The following is a 21,084-nucleotide window of genomic DNA, read 5'->3' as shown; positions in this document are numbered from 1 at the left end:
CACACACGCCACACACACACACCATGCAGCACACACACACGCCACACACACACGCCATGCAGCACACACACACGCCACGCAACACGCCATGCAGCACACACACACGCCACGCAACACGCCACACACACACGCCATGCAGCACACACACACGCCACGCAACACGCCACACACACACGCCATGCAGCACACACACACGCCATGCAACACACGCCACGCAGCACACACACACGCCACACACACGCTCACACCACACACGCCACACACGCCACACACGCCATGCAGCACACACACACGCCACGCAACACGCCACACACACACGCCATGCAGCACACACACACGCCACGCAACACGCCATGCAGCACACACACACGCCACGCAACACGCCACACACACACGCCACACACACGCCACGCACACGCCGCCACACACCCACCCGCCACACACACACACGCCACGCAGCACACACACACACGCCACACACACGCCACACACACACGCCATGCAGCACACACACACGCCACACACACACGCCATGCAACACACGCCACACACACACACACGCCACGCTGCACACACACACACGCCACACACACACACGCCACACGCCACACACACGCCACACACACGCCACACACACACACACGCCACACACACGCCACGCAGCACACACGCCACACACACACGCCACACACGCCACACACGCCACACACACGCTCACACACGCCACACGCCACACACACACACGCTCACACACACACACGCCACACACACGCCACACACACACGCCATGCAGCACACACACACGCCACACACACACGCCACACACACGCCACGCCGCTTCTCACACACGCCACACACGCCACACACACGCCACGCCACACACACACGCCACGCACACACACGCCACACACGCCACACGCACACACGCCACACACACACACGCCACACACACGCTCACACACACGCTCACACACGCCACACACGCCACACACACACGCCACACACGCCACACACGCCACACACACACACGCCACACACACGCCACACACACACACGCCACACACACACACGCCACACACACGCCACACACACACACGCCACACGCACGCTCACACACACACGCCACACACACGCCACGCCACACACACGCCGCCACACACGCCACGCCACACACACGCCACGCTGCCACACACGCCACGCCACACACGCCACGCGCCACACGCCACACGCCACACACACACGCCACACACACACGCCACACACACGCCACACACACACGCCACACACACGCCACACACACGCCACACACACACACGCCACACACACACGCCACACACACACACACACGCCACACACACACGCACACACACACACGCTGACACACACACACGCCACACACACACACACACACACGCCACACACACGCCGCCACACACACACACACACACGCTGACACACACACACGCTGGACACACACACGCCACACACGCCACACACACGCCACACACACACGCCGCTTCACACACGCCACACACGCACACCACACGCCACACACGCCGCCACACACGCCACACACACGCCACACACACGCCACACGCCACACACACGCCACACACGCCACACACACACACACACGCCACACACACACGCCACACACGCCACGCACACACACGCCACGCACGCCACGCCACGCACACACACGCCACGCCACACACGCCACGCCACACACCCGCCACACACCGCCACACACACACCCGCCACACACACACGCCACGCCACACACACACACCCACACACGCCACACACACACGCCACCCGCCACACACACCACGCCGCCACACACCCACCCGCCACACACACACGCTGACACGCCACGCCACTCACGCACGCCACACTCACGCCACGCCACACACGCACGCCACACACACGCCACACGCCACACGCCACACACACACGCCACACACACGCTGACACACACGCTGGGACACACGCTGCTGACACACACGCTGACGCCACACACACGCCACACACGCCACGCCACACGCACGCCACACACGCCACACGCCACACACGCCACACACACACGCCACACACGCCACACACGCCACACACACACACGGCCACACGCCACGCCACGCACACACACGCCACGCCACACGCCACGCCACACACACACGCCACACACCCGGCCACACACGCCACGCCACACACGCCGCCACACACGCACGCACACACGCCAGCCACACACACGCCACACACACGCCACGACACACGCCGCACACACACGCCAGACACACACGCCAGCACACACGCCACGCCACACACACGCCGCCACACACGCCGCACACACGCCACACGCTGACACACGCCACACACACACGCCACACACACACGCCACACACACACACGCCACACACACGCCACACACACGCCACACACGCACGCCACACGCCACGCCACACGCCACGCCACACACGCACGCCACACACGCACGCCACACACGCGCACGCCACACACGCCACGCCACGCCACACACGCCGCCACGCACACGCCGCCACACGCCACACACACGCACGCACGCCACACGCACGCCACGCCACACACGCACGCCACGCACACGCCGCCACACACGCGACGCCACACACGACGCCACACACACGCCACACGCACGCCACACACGCACGCCACACACGCACGCCACACACGCCACACGCCACGCTGACACACACGCTGACACACACGCCACGCCACACAAACGCCACGCCACACACACGCCACGCCACACACACGCCACACACGCACGCCACACGCCACGCACACATGCTCACGCCACACATGCTCACGCCACACGCCATACACGCAAGGCCACACACGCCACGCACACACGCCAGCCACGCACACGCCACACACACACGACACACACGCCACGCACACGCCACACGCCACACACGCCGCCACGCACACGCCAAGACACGCCACACGCCAAGGCCACACACGCTGGGCCACACATGCACGCCACGCCACACACGCGCCACACACACGCGACGCCGCCACGCACGCCGCCACGCGACGCGACACACGCCACACACGACGCGACGCCACACACGCTCACACAGCGTGGTTAATGATCCTGTCGTGGTCTCTCTGTTCATCATCCTGCTGCTTAAAGTTTAAACACCACACTCTCCAGTTACCTGAGAGTAATTCCTCTGCTCCATTTTGTTTCTGTGGAAGGTCGAGCTACGGTCTGCCCAGGGTTTCTGAGGAGCTGAAGAGGAGGGATTCACCCAGCTGACTGCTATTGTACACACACACACACACACACACAGACATCTGTTATGCTACACAAAATTCTGGCACTCTCAATTGTGCATCTGAAAACAAGAGCTTAAAATACTCACCAGTCATGACTCCAGCTTCAACACCCTGTTAACACACACACACACACACACAGATATTACAGCTTCACATCACTTCAGAACATCACAGTCTGAACTCTATTATTAGTGAATGATTTGATACTGTGACACCAGAGCTCTTCAGAGCTGTGTTTATATTTTATGGAACATATATATGCTATGATATTACTGTAGTAAGTGTACATTAGGTATCTGGGCTGGAATACATGACTATGTAATATAAATCAGATGTACATACATTTATATATAAAAATACCATGAGAGAGTTTTTTTTATTCCAAATGCATGTTACACCACACCACTACACTACACCACACCACTACACTACACCACACCACAACTACACCACACCACAACTACACCACACCACTACACCACACCACAACTACACCACACCACAACTACACCACACCACAACTACACCACACCACTACACCACACCACAACTACACCACACCACACCACTACACCACACCACTACACCACACCACAACTACACCACAACTACACCACACCACTACACCACACCACTACACTACACCACTACACTACACCACACCACACCACAACACCACTACACTACACCACACCACACCACTACACTACACCACACCACACCACTACACTACACTACACTACACCACACCACACCACTACACTACACTACACCACTACACTACACCACACCACAACTACACCACACCACACCACTACACTACACCACTACACTACACCACACCACTACACTACACTACACCACACCACAACACCACTACACTACACCACTACACCACACCACTACACACCACCACACCACTACACACCACCACACCACTACACCACTACACCACACCACTACACCACACCACACCACAACTACACCACACCACTACACTACACCACTACACCACACCACTACACTACACCACACCACTACACCACACCACACCACTACACCACACCACACCACACCACACCACTACACCACTACACTACACCACACCACTACACCACACCACTACACTACACCACACCACTACACTACACCACACCACTACACCACACCACTACACTACACCACACCACAACTACACCACTACACTACACCACACCACACCACTACACTACACCACACCACACCACACCACAACACCACTACACTACACCACACCACACCACGACTACACTACACCACTACACCACACCACTACACACCACCACACCACACCACTACACACCACCACACCACTACACCACACCACTACACCACACCACACCACAACTACACCACACCACAACTACACCACACCACTACACTACACCACTACACCACACCACTACACTACACCACACCACTACACCACACCACTACACCACACCACACCACACCACTACACCACACCACTACACCACACCACAACACCACTACACCACTACACTACACCACACCACACCACTACACTACACCACACCACAACACGACTACACTACACCACACCACTACACCACTACACTACACCACCACACCACTACACTACACCACACCACTACACTACACCACCACACCACACCACACTACACTACACCACCACACCACACCACACTACTACTACACTACACCACACTACTACTACACTACACCACTACACTACTACACTACACCACACCACAACACTACTACTACACTACACCACACCACTACACCACACCACTACACCACACCACACCACCACTACACTACACCACACCACTACACTACACCACACTACTACTACACCACACCACTAAACTACACTACACCACACCACTACACTACACCACACTACTACTACACCACTAAACTACACTACACCACACCACTACTACACTACACCACACCTACACCCACACCACACCCACTACTACTTACTACACCACCCCACTACACCACACCACTACACCACACCACACCACCAACACCACTACACCCACAACACCACACTTCATTACACTACACCACTACCACACTTCACTACACTACACCACACCACTACTACACTTCACCACACCACACCACTACACTACTACACAACACTACACCACACCACACTACTACTACACCACACCCACACCACACACCACTACACTACACCACACCACTACACTACACCACACCACCACTACACCACCACACCCATACACTACACCACTTCACTACACCACACCACACTACTACACTACACCACACCACACCACTACACCACACCACTACACTACACCACACCACACCACTACACTACACCACAACACTACACCACTACACCACACCACTACACTACACCACAACACTACACCACACCACTACACCACACCACTACACCAAACTACTACTACACTACACCACACCACACCACACTACTACTACACTACACCACTACACCACACCACACCACTACACCAAACTACTACTACACTACACCACACCACTACACCACTAAACTACACTACACCACACCACTACTACACTACACCACACTACACCACTACACCACACCACACTACTACTACTACACTACACCACTACACAACACTACACTACTACACTACACCACACCACTACACCACACTACACCATACCACACTACACCACACCACACCACTACACTACACCACACCACAACACCACTACACTACACCACACCACACCACTACACTACACCACACCACAACACGACTACACCATACCACACTACACCACACCACACCACTACTACTACACTACACCACTACACACCACCACACCACACCACTACACACCACCACACCACTACACCACACCACTACACCACACCACTACACCACACCACACCACACCACTACACTACACCACTACACCACACCACTACACTACACCACTACACTACACCACTACACTACACCACTACACCACACCACTACACCACACCACACCACACCACTACACCACACCACACCACTACACCACACCACAACACCACTACACCACTACACTACACCACACCACACCACTACACTACACCACACCACAACACGACTACACTACACCACACCACTACACTACACCACCACACCACTACACTACACCACACCACTACACTACACCACCACACCACACCACACTACACTACACCACCACACCACACCACACTACTACTACACTACACCACACTACTACTACACTACACCACACCACTACACTACTACACTACACCACACCACAACACTACCACACCACTACACCACACCACTACACCACACCACTACACCACACCACTACACCACCACTACACTACACCACACCACTACACTACACCACACTACTACTACACCACACCACTAAACTACACTACACCACACCACTACACTACACCACACTACTACTACACCACTAAACTACACTACACCACACCACTACTACACTACACCACACTACACCACACCACACCACTACTACTACTACACTACACCACACCACACCACTACACCACACCACCACTACACCACAACACCACACTTCATTTCACTACACCACTACACTTCACTACACTTCACTACACTACACCACACCACTACTACACTACACCACACCACACCACTACACTACACCACAACACTACACCACACTACTACTAGACTACACCACACTACTACTACACTACACCACACCACTACACTACACCACACCACTACACCATTACACTACTACACTACACCACACCACTACACCATTACACTACTACACTACTACACTACACCACACCACACCACTACACCACACCACTACACTACACCACACCACACCACTACACTACACCACAACACTACACCACTACACCACACCACACCACCACACCACTACACTACACCACAACACTACACCACACCACTACACCACACCACTACACCAAACTACTACTACACTACACCACACCACTACACCACACCACACTACTACTACACTACACCACTACACCACACCACACCACTACTACTACACTACACCACACCACTACACCACTAAACTACACTACACCACACCACTACTACACTACACTACTACACCACACCACTAGACTACACCACTACACAACACCACACCACAACTAGACTACACCAATACACCACACTACAACACTACACCACACCACTACACCACACTACACCATACCACACTACACCACACCACACCACTACTACTACACTACACCACTACACAACACCACACCACTACACCACACTTCATTTCACTACACCACTACACTTCACTACACTTCACTACACTACACCACACCACTACACCACACCACTACACTTCACTACACACCACTTCACCACACCACTTCACTACACCACACCACACCACTACACTTCACTACACACCACTTCACTACACTTCACTACACCACACTATACCATTACACTTCACTACACCACACCACTGCACTACACCACACCACTACACTTCACACCACACCACACCACTACACTTCACTACACCACAACACCACCACACCACACCACTACACCACTCCACACCACTACACCACACCACTACTACACCACACCAAAACACTACACTACACCACTACACTACACCACACCACTACACCAAAACACTACACTACACCACACCACTACACTTCACTACAAACCACTTCACTACACCACACCACTACACTTCACTACACACCACTTCACTACACTTCACCACTTCACTACACCACACTACACTTCACTACACCACACTATACCATTACACTTCACTACACCACACCACTGCACTACACCACTACACTTCACACCACACCACTACACTTCACTACACCACACCACCACACCTCACTACACCACACCACACCACTGCACTACACCACACCACTACACTTCACACCACACCACACCACTACACTTCACTACACCACACCACCACACCTCACTACACCACACCACACCACTACACTTCACCACACCACACCACTTCACTACACCACAACACTACACTTCACTACACCACTACTACACCACACCACCACACCTCACTACACTACACCACCACACCACTACACCACACCACTGCACTACACTACACCACCACACCTCACTACACCACACCACACCACTACACTTCACCACACCACACCACACCACTTCACTACACCACACCACTTCACTACACCACACCACTTCACTACACCACACCACAACACTACACTTCACTACACCACTACTACACCACACCACACCACTTCACTACACCACCACACCACTACACTACACCACACCACTGCACTACACTTCACTACACCACTTCACACCACACCACTACACTTCACCACACCACACCACTACACTTCACTACACCACACCACTACACCACACCACTACACTTCACTACACCACTACTACACCACACCACCACACCTCACTACACTACACCACGACACCACTACACTTCACTACACCACACCACTACACTTCACTTCACCACTACACACCACAATACAACACTACACCACCACACCACTACACTACACCACTACACTACACCACACCACTACACTTCACTACACCACACCACACTACACCACAACACCTCACTACACCACACCACTATACCACACCATACCACCACACCTCACTACACTTCACCACACCACACCAGTACACCACTACACTTCACTACACCACACCACTACACTTCACCTCACTACACCACACACACCACACCACTACACTGCACTACACCACACCACTACACTACACCACACCACACCACCTCACTACACTTCACCACACCACACCACTACACTACACTTCACTACACCACTACACTTCACTACACTACACCACACCACCACACCACCACACCACACAACTACACTTCACTACACTTCACCACACCACTTCACTAGACCACTACACTGCACTACACTTCACTACACCTCACTACACCACACCACAACACTTCACTACACCACACCACACCACTACACTTCACTACACCACTACACTTCACTACACCACACCACTACACTACACCACACCACACCACTACACTTCACTACACCACACCACTACACTTCACTACACCACACCACTTCACCACACCACTTCACTACACCACACCACACCACTTCACTACACCACACCACTTCACTACACCACTACACCACACCACTACACTTCACTACACCACTACACTTCACTACACCACACTTCACTGCACCACACCACTACACTTCACTACACCACACCACACCACCACACTTCATTACACCACACCACTACACTACACTTCATTAGACCACACCACTACACTACACTTCATTAGACCACACCACTACAGTACACTTCATTACACTACACCACACCACTTCACCACACCACTACACTTCACTACACCACACCACTAGACTACACCACTACACTTCACTACACCACACTACACCGTTACACTTCACTACACCACACCACGTCACTACACCACACCACTACACGTCACTACACCACACCACTACACTTCACTACACCACACCACTACACTTCACTACACCACTACTACACCACCACACTTCACTACACCACACCACAACACCTCACTACACCACACCATACCAGCACACCTCACTACACTACATCACACCACACCAGTACACCACTACACTTCACTACACCACACCACTACACTTCACCTCACTACACCACACACACCACACCACTACACTTCACTACACCACTACACTACACTTCATTACACCACACCACTACACTACACCACAACACCTCACTACACTTCACCACACCACACCACTACACTTCACTACTACACTACACTTCACTACACCACTACACTTCACTACACTACACCACACCACAACACCACACAACTACACTTCACCACACCACACCACTACACTTCACTACACCACTACACTGCACTACACCAATACACTTCACCACACCACTACACTTCACCAGACCACTACACTTCACCAGACCACTACACTTCACCACACCACACCACCACACCTCACTACACTACACTTCACTACACCACACCACTACACTTAACTACACCTCACTACACCACACTTCACTACACCACTACACTACACCACACTACACTATAACACTACACCACCACACCACTAGACTACACCACTACACTTCACTACACCACTACACTTCACTACACCACTACTACACCACACCACCACACTTCACTACACTACACCACACCACCTCACTACACCACACCATACCACCACACCTCACTACACTACACTTCACCACACCACACCAGTACACCACTACACTTCACCACACCACTACACTTCACAACACCACACCACTTCACTACACCACTATATTTCACTACACCACTATACTTCACTACACCACTACACTACACTTCATTACACACCACACCACAACACTACACTGCACTACACCACTACACTGCACTACACCACACCACTACACTGCACTCCACCACACCACTACACTGCACTACACCACACAACTACACTTGACTACACTACACCACTACACTACACCACACCACTACACCAAAACACTACACTACACCACACCACTACACTACTATACTACACCACTACACTACACCACCACACCACAACACTACACCACACCACAACATCACACCACTACACTACACCACACCACCACTACACTACACTACTACACCACACCACTAGACTACACCACTACACAACACCACACCACAACTAGACTACACCAATACACCACACTACAACACTACACCACACCACTTCACTTCATTAGACCACACCACTACAGTACACTTCATTACACTACACCACACCACTTCACCACACCACTACACTTCACTACACCACTACACTGCACTACACCAATACACTTCACCACACCACACCACCACACTTCACTACACCACACCACCACACTTCAACACACCACACCACTACACTACTATACATCACTACACCACTACACTTCATTACACCACACCACTACACTACACTTCATTACACCACACCACTACACTACACTTCACTACACCACTACACCACTACACTTCACGACACCACACTACACCATTACACTTCAGTACACCATTACACTTCAGTACACCACACCACTACACGTCACTACACCACACTACTACACTTCACTACACCACACCACTACACTTCAATACACCACTACTACACCACACCACTACACTTCACCAGACCACTACACTTCACCACACCACACCACCACACCTCACTACACTACACTTCACTACACCACACCACTACACTTCACTACACCTCACTACACCACACTTCACTACACCACTACACTACACCACACTACACTATAACACTACACCACCACACTACACCACACCACTAGACTACACCACTACACTTCACTACACCACTACACTTCACTACACCACTACTACACCACACCACCACACTTCACTACACCACCTCACTACACCACACCATACCACCACACCTCACTACACTACACTTCACCACACCACACCAGTACACCACTACACTTCACTACACTACACCACTACACCACACCACTACACTTCACAACACCACACCACTTCACTACACCACTATATTTCACTACACCACTATACTTCACTACACCACTACACTACACTTCATTACACCACAACACTACACTGCACTACACCACTACACTGCACTACACCACACCACTACACTGCACTACACCACACCACTACACTGCACTACACCACACAACTACACTTGACTACACTACACCACTACACTTGACTACACTACACCACACCACAACACCACACCACTACACTTCACTACACTTCACTACACTTCACTACACCACACCACACCACAACACCACACCACTACACTTCACTACACCACAACACCACACCACTACACTTCACTACACTTCACTACACACCACCACACCACTACACCACTACTACACTTAACCACACCACTACACTTCACACCACACCACTTCACTACACCACACTACACCATTACACTTCACTACACCACACCACTTCAGTACACCACACCACACCTCACTACACTACACTTCACCACACCACACCAGTACACCACTACACTTCACTACACTACACGACACCACACCACTACACTTCACCACACCACACCACACCACACCACTACACTGCACTACACCACACCACACCACTACACTGCACTACACCACTACACTGCACTACACCACACCACTACACTGCACTACACCACACCACACCACTTCACTACACTACACCACTACACTGCACTACACCACACCACACCACTACACTGCACTACACCACACCACTACACTGCACTACACCACACCACCTCACTACACTTCACCACACCACACCACACCACACCACCTCACTACACTTCACCACACCACACCACACCACACCACACCACTACACTTCACTACACTACACCACACCACACCACACCACTACACTTCACTACACTACACCACACTACACTTCAGTACACTACACCACACCACTACACTTCACTACACCACACCACAACACTTCACTTCACTACACCACACCACAACACTTCACTACACCACACCACACCACTACACCACTACACTTCACTACACTACACCACACTACACTTCACTACACTACACCACACTACACTACACCACACCACACTACACCACACCACACTTCACTACACCACACCACACTTCACTACACCACTACACTTGACTACACTACACCACACCACACACCACACCACACCACTTCACTACACCACTACTACACCACACCACCACACTTCACTACACCACCTCACTACACCACACCATACCACCACACCTCACTACACTACACTTCACCACACCACACCAGTACACCACTACACTTCACTACACTACACGACACCACACCACTACACTTCACCACACCACACCACTACACTGCACTACACCACACCACTACACTGCACTACACCACACCACCTCACTACACTTCACCACACCACAACACTTCACTACACTACACCACACTACACTTCACTACACCACACCACACTTCACTACACCACACCACACTTCACTACACCACACCACACTTCACTACACCACACCACTACACTTGACTACACTACACCACACCACACAACTACACTTCACTACACTTCACCACACCACTACACTACACTTCACCACACCACTACACTGCACTACACCACACCACTACACTACACCACACCACTACACTTCACAACACCACTACACCACACCACTACAATACACTACACCACACCACATCACACCACTTCACTACACCACACCACTACACTTCACCACACCACACCACTACACTTCACTACACCACACTTCATTACACCACTACTACACCACACCACTACACTTCACTACACCACACCTCACTACACTACACTTCACACCACAATACACTACACCACACCACTACACCACCACACCACTAGACTAGACCACTACACTTCACTACACTACACCACACAACTACACTTCACTACACCACTACTACACCACACTTCACTACACTACACCACAACACCTCAATACACCACACCATACCACCACACCTCACTACACTACACTTCATTACACCACACCACTACACTTCACCACGCACCACTACACCACACTTCACCACGCCACTACACTTAACTACACCACACCACCACATTTCACTACACTTCACTACACTTCAGTACACCACACCACACCACCACACCTCACTACACTACACCACACCACACCACCTCACGACACTTCACTACACCACACCTCACTACACTTCACCACACCACAACACCACACCTCACTACACTACACCACACCACACCACCACACCTCACTACACCACACCACACTACACCACTTCACTACACCACACTTCACTACACCACTACACTACAGCACCACACCACACTACACCAGTACACTACACCACACCACTACACCACACCAGTACACTACACCACACCACAACACCACTACACCACCACACCACACCACCACACCTCACTACACTACACCACTACACCACACCACACTTCACTACACCACACCACACTTCACTACACCACTACACTACAGCACTACACCACTACACCACACTACACCACAACACTACAACACTACACCACACCACTACACCAAAACACTACACTACACCACTACACACCACTACACCACACCACCAAAACACTACACTACACCACACCACTACACCAAAACACTACACTACACCACTACACTACAACACTTCACTACACCACACCACTACAACACTTCACTACACCACACCACAACACTTCACTACACCACACCACTTCACTACACCACACCACTACACTTCACTACACCACACCACTTCACTACACCACACCACTACACTACTACACCGCACCACTACACTACAACTAGACTACACCACTACACCACACCACTACACTTCACCACTACACCACACCACTACACCACACCACTACACTTCACCACACCACCACACTTAACTACACCACACCACTACACTTCACTATACTACACCACTACACTTCACCACACCACTTCACTTCACCACACCACTTCACTACACCACACCACTTCACTACACCACACCACTTCACTACACCACACCACTACACTACACCACTACACCACACCACTACACTTCACCACACCACAACACCACTACACTTCACTACACCACCACACCACTACACTACATTTCACCACACCACTACACTACATTTCACCACACCACTACACTTGGTGTAACATTGTGTATTGTGTATCATTGTGTATCACTATTACTGTGTATCATTGTGTATCACTGTGTATTATTGTGTATCACTGTGTCATTGTGTATCATCGTGTATCACTGTGTATCACTGTGTATCATTGTGTATCACTGTGTATCACTGTGTATCATTGTGTATCACTGTGTATCACTGTGTATCATTGTGTATCACTGTGTATCACTGTGTATCATTGTGTATCACTGTGGATCATTGTGTATCATTGTGTATCATTGTGTATCATTGTGTATCACTGTGGATCATTGTGTATCACTGTGGATCATTGTGTATCACTGTGTATTATTGTGTATCACTATTACTGTGTATCATTGTGTATCACTGTGTATCATTGTGTATCACTGTGTATTATTGTGTATCACTATCATTGTGTAGCATCGTGTATTATTGTGTATCATCGTGTATCACTGTGTATCACTGTGTATCATTGTGTATTGTGTATCACTGTGTATCATTGTGTATCACTGTGTACCACTGTGTATCATTGTGCATCACTGTGTACCACTGTGTACCACTGTGTATCATTGTGTACCACTGTGTACCACTGTGTATCATTGTGTATCATTGTGTACCACTGTGTATTATTGTGTATCACTATCATTGTGTATCATTGCGTCACTGTGTATCATCGTGTATCACTGGGTATCACTGTGTATCATTGTGCATCATTGTGTATTGTGTATCACTGTGTATTATTGTGTATCATTGTGTATTGTGTATCATTGTGTACCATTGTGTATCGCTGTATTATTGTGTATCACTGTATTATTGTGTATCATTGCGCATCATTGTGTATTGTGTATTGTGTATCATTGTGTATTGTGTATCACTGTGTACCATTGTGTATTGTGTATCATTGTGTATCATTGTGTATTGTGTATCATTGTGTACCATTGTGTATCACTGTGAATTAGTGTATCACTGTGTATCACTGTGAATTAGTGTATCACTGTATCATTGTGCATCATTGTGGATCACTGTGTATTGTGTATTGTGTATCACTGTGCATCATTGTGTATTGTGTATCAATGTGTATCATTGTGTATTGTGTATCACTGTGTATCATTGTGTATTGTGTATCACTGTGTATCATTGTGCATCACTGTGTATCACTGTGTATCATTGTGTATCACTGTGTATCATTGTGTATTGTGTATCATTGTGTATCACTGTGTATCATTGTGTATCACTGTGTATCATTGTGTATCACTATCACTGTGTATCATTGTGTATTGTGTATCACTGTGTATCATTGTGTATCACTGTGTATCATTGTGTATCACTGTGTATCATTGTGTATCACTGTGTATCATTGTGTATTGTGAATCACTGTGTATCATTGTGTATTGTGTATCACTGTGTATCATTGTGTATTGTGAATCACTGTGTATTACTGTGTATTGTGAATCACTGTGTATCATTGTGTATCACTGTGTATCACTGTGTATCACTGTGTATTGTGTATCACTGTGTATCACTGTGTATCACTGTGTATCACTGTGTATTGTGTATCACTGTGTATCACTGTGTATCATTGTGTATTGTGTATCACTGTGTATCATTGTGTATCATTGTGTATCACTGTGTATCACTGTGTATTGTGTATCACTGTGTATCACTGTGTATTGTGTATCACTGTGTATCACTGTGTATCATTGTGTATTGTGAATCACTGTGTATCATTGTGTATCATTGTGTATCACTGTGTATCACTGTGTATCACTGTGTATTGTGTATCACTGTGTATCACTGTGTATTGTGTATCACTGTGTATCACTGTGTATTGTGTATCACTGTGTATCATTGTGTATCACTGTGCATCACTGTGCATCACTGTGCATCACTGTGCATCACTGTGCATCACTGTGTATCATTGTGTATCATTGTGTACCATTGTGTATCACTGTGAATTAGTGTATCACTGTGTATCACTGTGAATTAGTGTATCACTGTATCATTGTGCATCATTGTGGATCACTGTGTATTGTGTATTGTGTATCACTGTGCATCATTGTGTATTGTGTATCAATGTGTATCATTGTGTATTGTGTATCACTGTGTATCATTGTGTATTGTGTATCACTGTGTATCATTGTGCATCACTGTGTATCACTGTGTATCATTGTGTATCACTGTGTATCATTGTGTATCACTGTGTATCATTGTGTATCACTGTGTATCATTGTGTATTGTGTATCATTGTGTATCACTGTGTATCATTGTGTATCACTGTGTATCATTGTGTATCACTATCACTGTGTATCATTGTGTATTGTGCATCACTGTGTATCATTGTGTATTGTGTATCACTGTGTATCACTGTGTATTGTGTATCACTGTGTATCATTGTGTATCACTGTGTATCACTGTGTATCACTGTGTATCACTGTGCATCACTGTGCATCACTGTGCATCACTGTGTATCATTGTGTATCATTGTGTACCATTGTGTATCACTGTGAATTAGTGTATCACTGTGTATCACTGTGAATTAGTGTATCACTGTATCATTGTGCATCATTGTGGATCACTGTGTATTGTGTATTGTGTATCACTGTGCATCATTGTGTATTGTGTATCAATGTGTATCATTGTGTATTGTGTATCACTGTGTATCATTGTGTATTGTGTATCACTGTGTATCATTGTGCATCACTGTGTATCACTGTGTATCATTGTGTATCACTGTGTATCATTGTGTATCACTGTGTATCATTGTGTATCACTGTGTATCATTGTGTATTGTGTATCATTGTGTATCACTGTGTATCACTGTGTATCACTGTGTATTGTGTATCACTGTGTATCATTGTGTATTGTGCATCACTGTGTATCATTGTGTATTGTGCATCACTGTGTATCATTGTGTATTGTGTATCACTGTGTATCATTGTGTATTGTGTATCACTGTGTATCATTGTGTATCACTGTGTATCATTGTGTATCACTGTGTATCATTGTGTATCACTATCACTGTGTATCATTGTGTATTGTGCATCACTGTGTATCATTGTGTATTGTGAATCACTGTGTATCATTGTGTATCACTGTGTATCATTGTGTATTGTGTATCATTGTGTATCACTGTGTATCATTGTGTATCACTGTGTATCATTGTGTATCACTATCACTGTGTATCATTGTGTATTGTGCATCACTGTGTATCATTGTGTATTGTGTATCACTGTGTATCATTGTGTATCACTGTGTATCATTGTGTATCACTGTGTATCACTGTGTATCATTGTGTATCACTGTGTATCATTGTGTATTGTGAATCACTGTGTATTACTGTGTATTGTGAATCACTGTGTATCATTGTGTATCATTGTGTATCACTGTGTATCACTGTGTATCACTGTGTATCACTGTGTATCATTGTGTATCACTGTGTATCATTGTGTATCACTGTGTATTGTGTATCACTGTGTATCATTGTGTATTGTGTATCACTGTGTATTGTGTATCACTGTGTATCATTGTGTATTGTGTATCACTGTGTATCATTGTGTATCACTGTGTATCACTGTGTATCATTGTGTATCACTGTGTATCACTGTGTATTGTGTATCACTGTGTATCATTGTGTATCACTGTGCATCACTGTGCATCACTGTGTATCATTGTGTATCATTGTGTATCATTGTGTATCATTGTGAATCACTGTGTATCACTGTGTATTGTGCATCACTGTGTATCACTGTGTATCATTGTGTATTGTGTATCACTGTGTATCACTGTGTATCACTGTGTATCATTGTGTATCACTGTGTATCATTGTGTATCACTGTGTATTGTGTATCACTGTGTATCATTGTGTATTGTGTATCACTGTGTATTGTGTATCACTGTGTATCATTGTGTATTGTGTATCACTGTGTATCATTGTGTATCACTGTGTATCACTGTGTATCATTGTGTATCACTGTGTATCACTGTGTATTGTGTATCACTGTGTATCATTGTGTATCACTGTGTATCACTGTGTATCATTGTGTATCACTGTGTATCACTGTGTATTGTGTATCACTGTGTATCATTGTGTATCACTGTGCATCACTGTGCATCACTGTGTATCATTGTGTATCATTGTGTATCATTGTGTATCATTGTGTATCACTGTGTATCACTGTGTATCACTGTGCATCACTGTGTATCACTGTGTATCATTGTGTATCATTGTGTATCATTGTGTATCATTGTGTATCACTGTGTATCACTGTGTATCACTGTGTATCACTGTGTATTACTGTGTATCACTTTGTATTGTGTATCACTGTGTATCATTGTGTATTGTGCATCACTGTGTATCATTGTGTATTGTGTATCATTGTGTATCACTGTGTATCACTGTGTATCACTGTGTATCATTGTGTATTGTGTATCACTGTGTATCATTGTGTATTGTGCATCACTGTGTATCATTGTGTATTGTGTATCACTGTATTGTGTATCACTGTGTATCATTGTGTATTGTGCATCACTGTGTATCATTGTGTATTGTGTATCACTGTGTATCATTGTGCATCACTGTGTATCATTGTGTATTGTGTATCACTGTGTATCACTGTATCACTGTGTATCACTGTGTATCACTTTGTATTGTGTATCACTGTGTATCATTGTGTATTGTGTATCACTGTGTATCATTGCGTATTGTGCATCACTGTGTATCATTGTGTATTGTGTATCACTGTGTATCACTGTGTATCATTGTGTATTGTGCATCACTGTGTATCATTGTGTATTGTGTATCACTGTGTATCATTGTGTATCACTGTGTATCACTGTGTATTGTGCATCACTGTGTATCACTGTGTATTGTGTATCACTGTGTATCATTGTGTATCACTGTGTATCATTGTGTATTGTGTATCACTGTGTATCAGGTATCACTGTGTATCATTGTGCATCACTGTGTATCATTGTGTATTGTGTATCACTGTGTATCATTGTGTATCACTGTGTATCACTGTGTATCACTGTGTATCACTGTGTATCACTGTGTATCACTTTGTATCACTTTGTATTGTGTATCACTGTGTATCATTGTGTATTGTGCATCACTGTGTATCATTGCGTATTGTGCATCACTGTGTATCATTGTGTATTGTGTATCACTGTGTATCATTGTGTATTGTGTATCACTGTGTATCATTGTGTATCACTGTGTATCACTGTGTATTGTGCATCACTGTGTATCATTGTGTATTGTGTATCACTGTGTATCATTGTGTATCACTGTGTATCATTGTGTATTGTGTATCACTGTGTATCACTGTGTATTGTGTATCACTGTGTATCACTGTGTATTGGGTATCACTGTGTATTGTGTATCACTGTGTATCATTGTGTATTGGGTATCACTGTGTATTGTGTATCACTGTGTATCATTGTGTATTGTGTATCACTGTGTATCATTGTGTATTGGGTATCACTGTGTATCATTGTGTATTGTGTATCACTGTGTATCATTGTGTATTGTGCATCACTGTGTATCATTGTGTATTGGGTATCACTGTGTATTGTGTATCACTGTGTATCACTGTGTATTGTGTATCACTGTGTATCATTGTGTATTGTGTATCACTGTGTATCATTGTGTATTGTGCATCACTGTGTATCATTGTGTATTGGGTATCACTGTGTATTGTGTATCACTGTGTATCACTGTGTATTGTGTATCACTGTGTATCATTGTGTATTGGGTATCACTGTGTATCATTGTGTATTGTGTATCACTGTGTATCATTGTGTATTGTGCATCACTGTGT

At 47.5% G+C, this 21,084-nt stretch overlaps 1 protein-coding gene across 6 annotated transcripts in view; it reads right to left on the bottom strand.

Moving 5' to 3' along the window:
* Positions 1 to 21,084, bottom strand: part of secisbp2l (SECIS binding protein 2-like) — a 64,028-nt gene that overhangs the window by 13,814 nt on the left and 29,130 nt on the right. For 4 of the 6 annotated variants that reach the window (XM_058387798.1, XM_058387800.1, XM_058387799.1 and 1 more), the window contains exons 6-7: positions 3,402 to 3,426; positions 3,195 to 3,298 (exon numbers count right to left, since the gene is read on the bottom strand). In XM_058387798.1, coding sequence (XP_058243781.1) covers positions 3,195 to 3,298; positions 3,402 to 3,426 — 129 coding nt within the window. The remainder of the gene's footprint in view (positions 1 to 3,194; positions 3,299 to 3,401; positions 3,427 to 21,084) is intronic. The other 2 variants (XM_058387801.1, XM_058387802.1) reach the window with 1 other exon arrangement.

The sequence above is a fragment of the Hemibagrus wyckioides genome, linkage group LG04 (assembly GCF_019097595.1).
Source record: "Hemibagrus wyckioides isolate EC202008001 linkage group LG04, SWU_Hwy_1.0, whole genome shotgun sequence".
Classification (NCBI taxonomy): Eukaryota; Metazoa; Chordata; class Actinopteri; order Siluriformes; family Bagridae; genus Hemibagrus; species Hemibagrus wyckioides.
The sequence above is the reverse complement of the archived record's forward strand: the minus strand, read 5'-3'. Positions and strand labels throughout refer to the sequence as shown.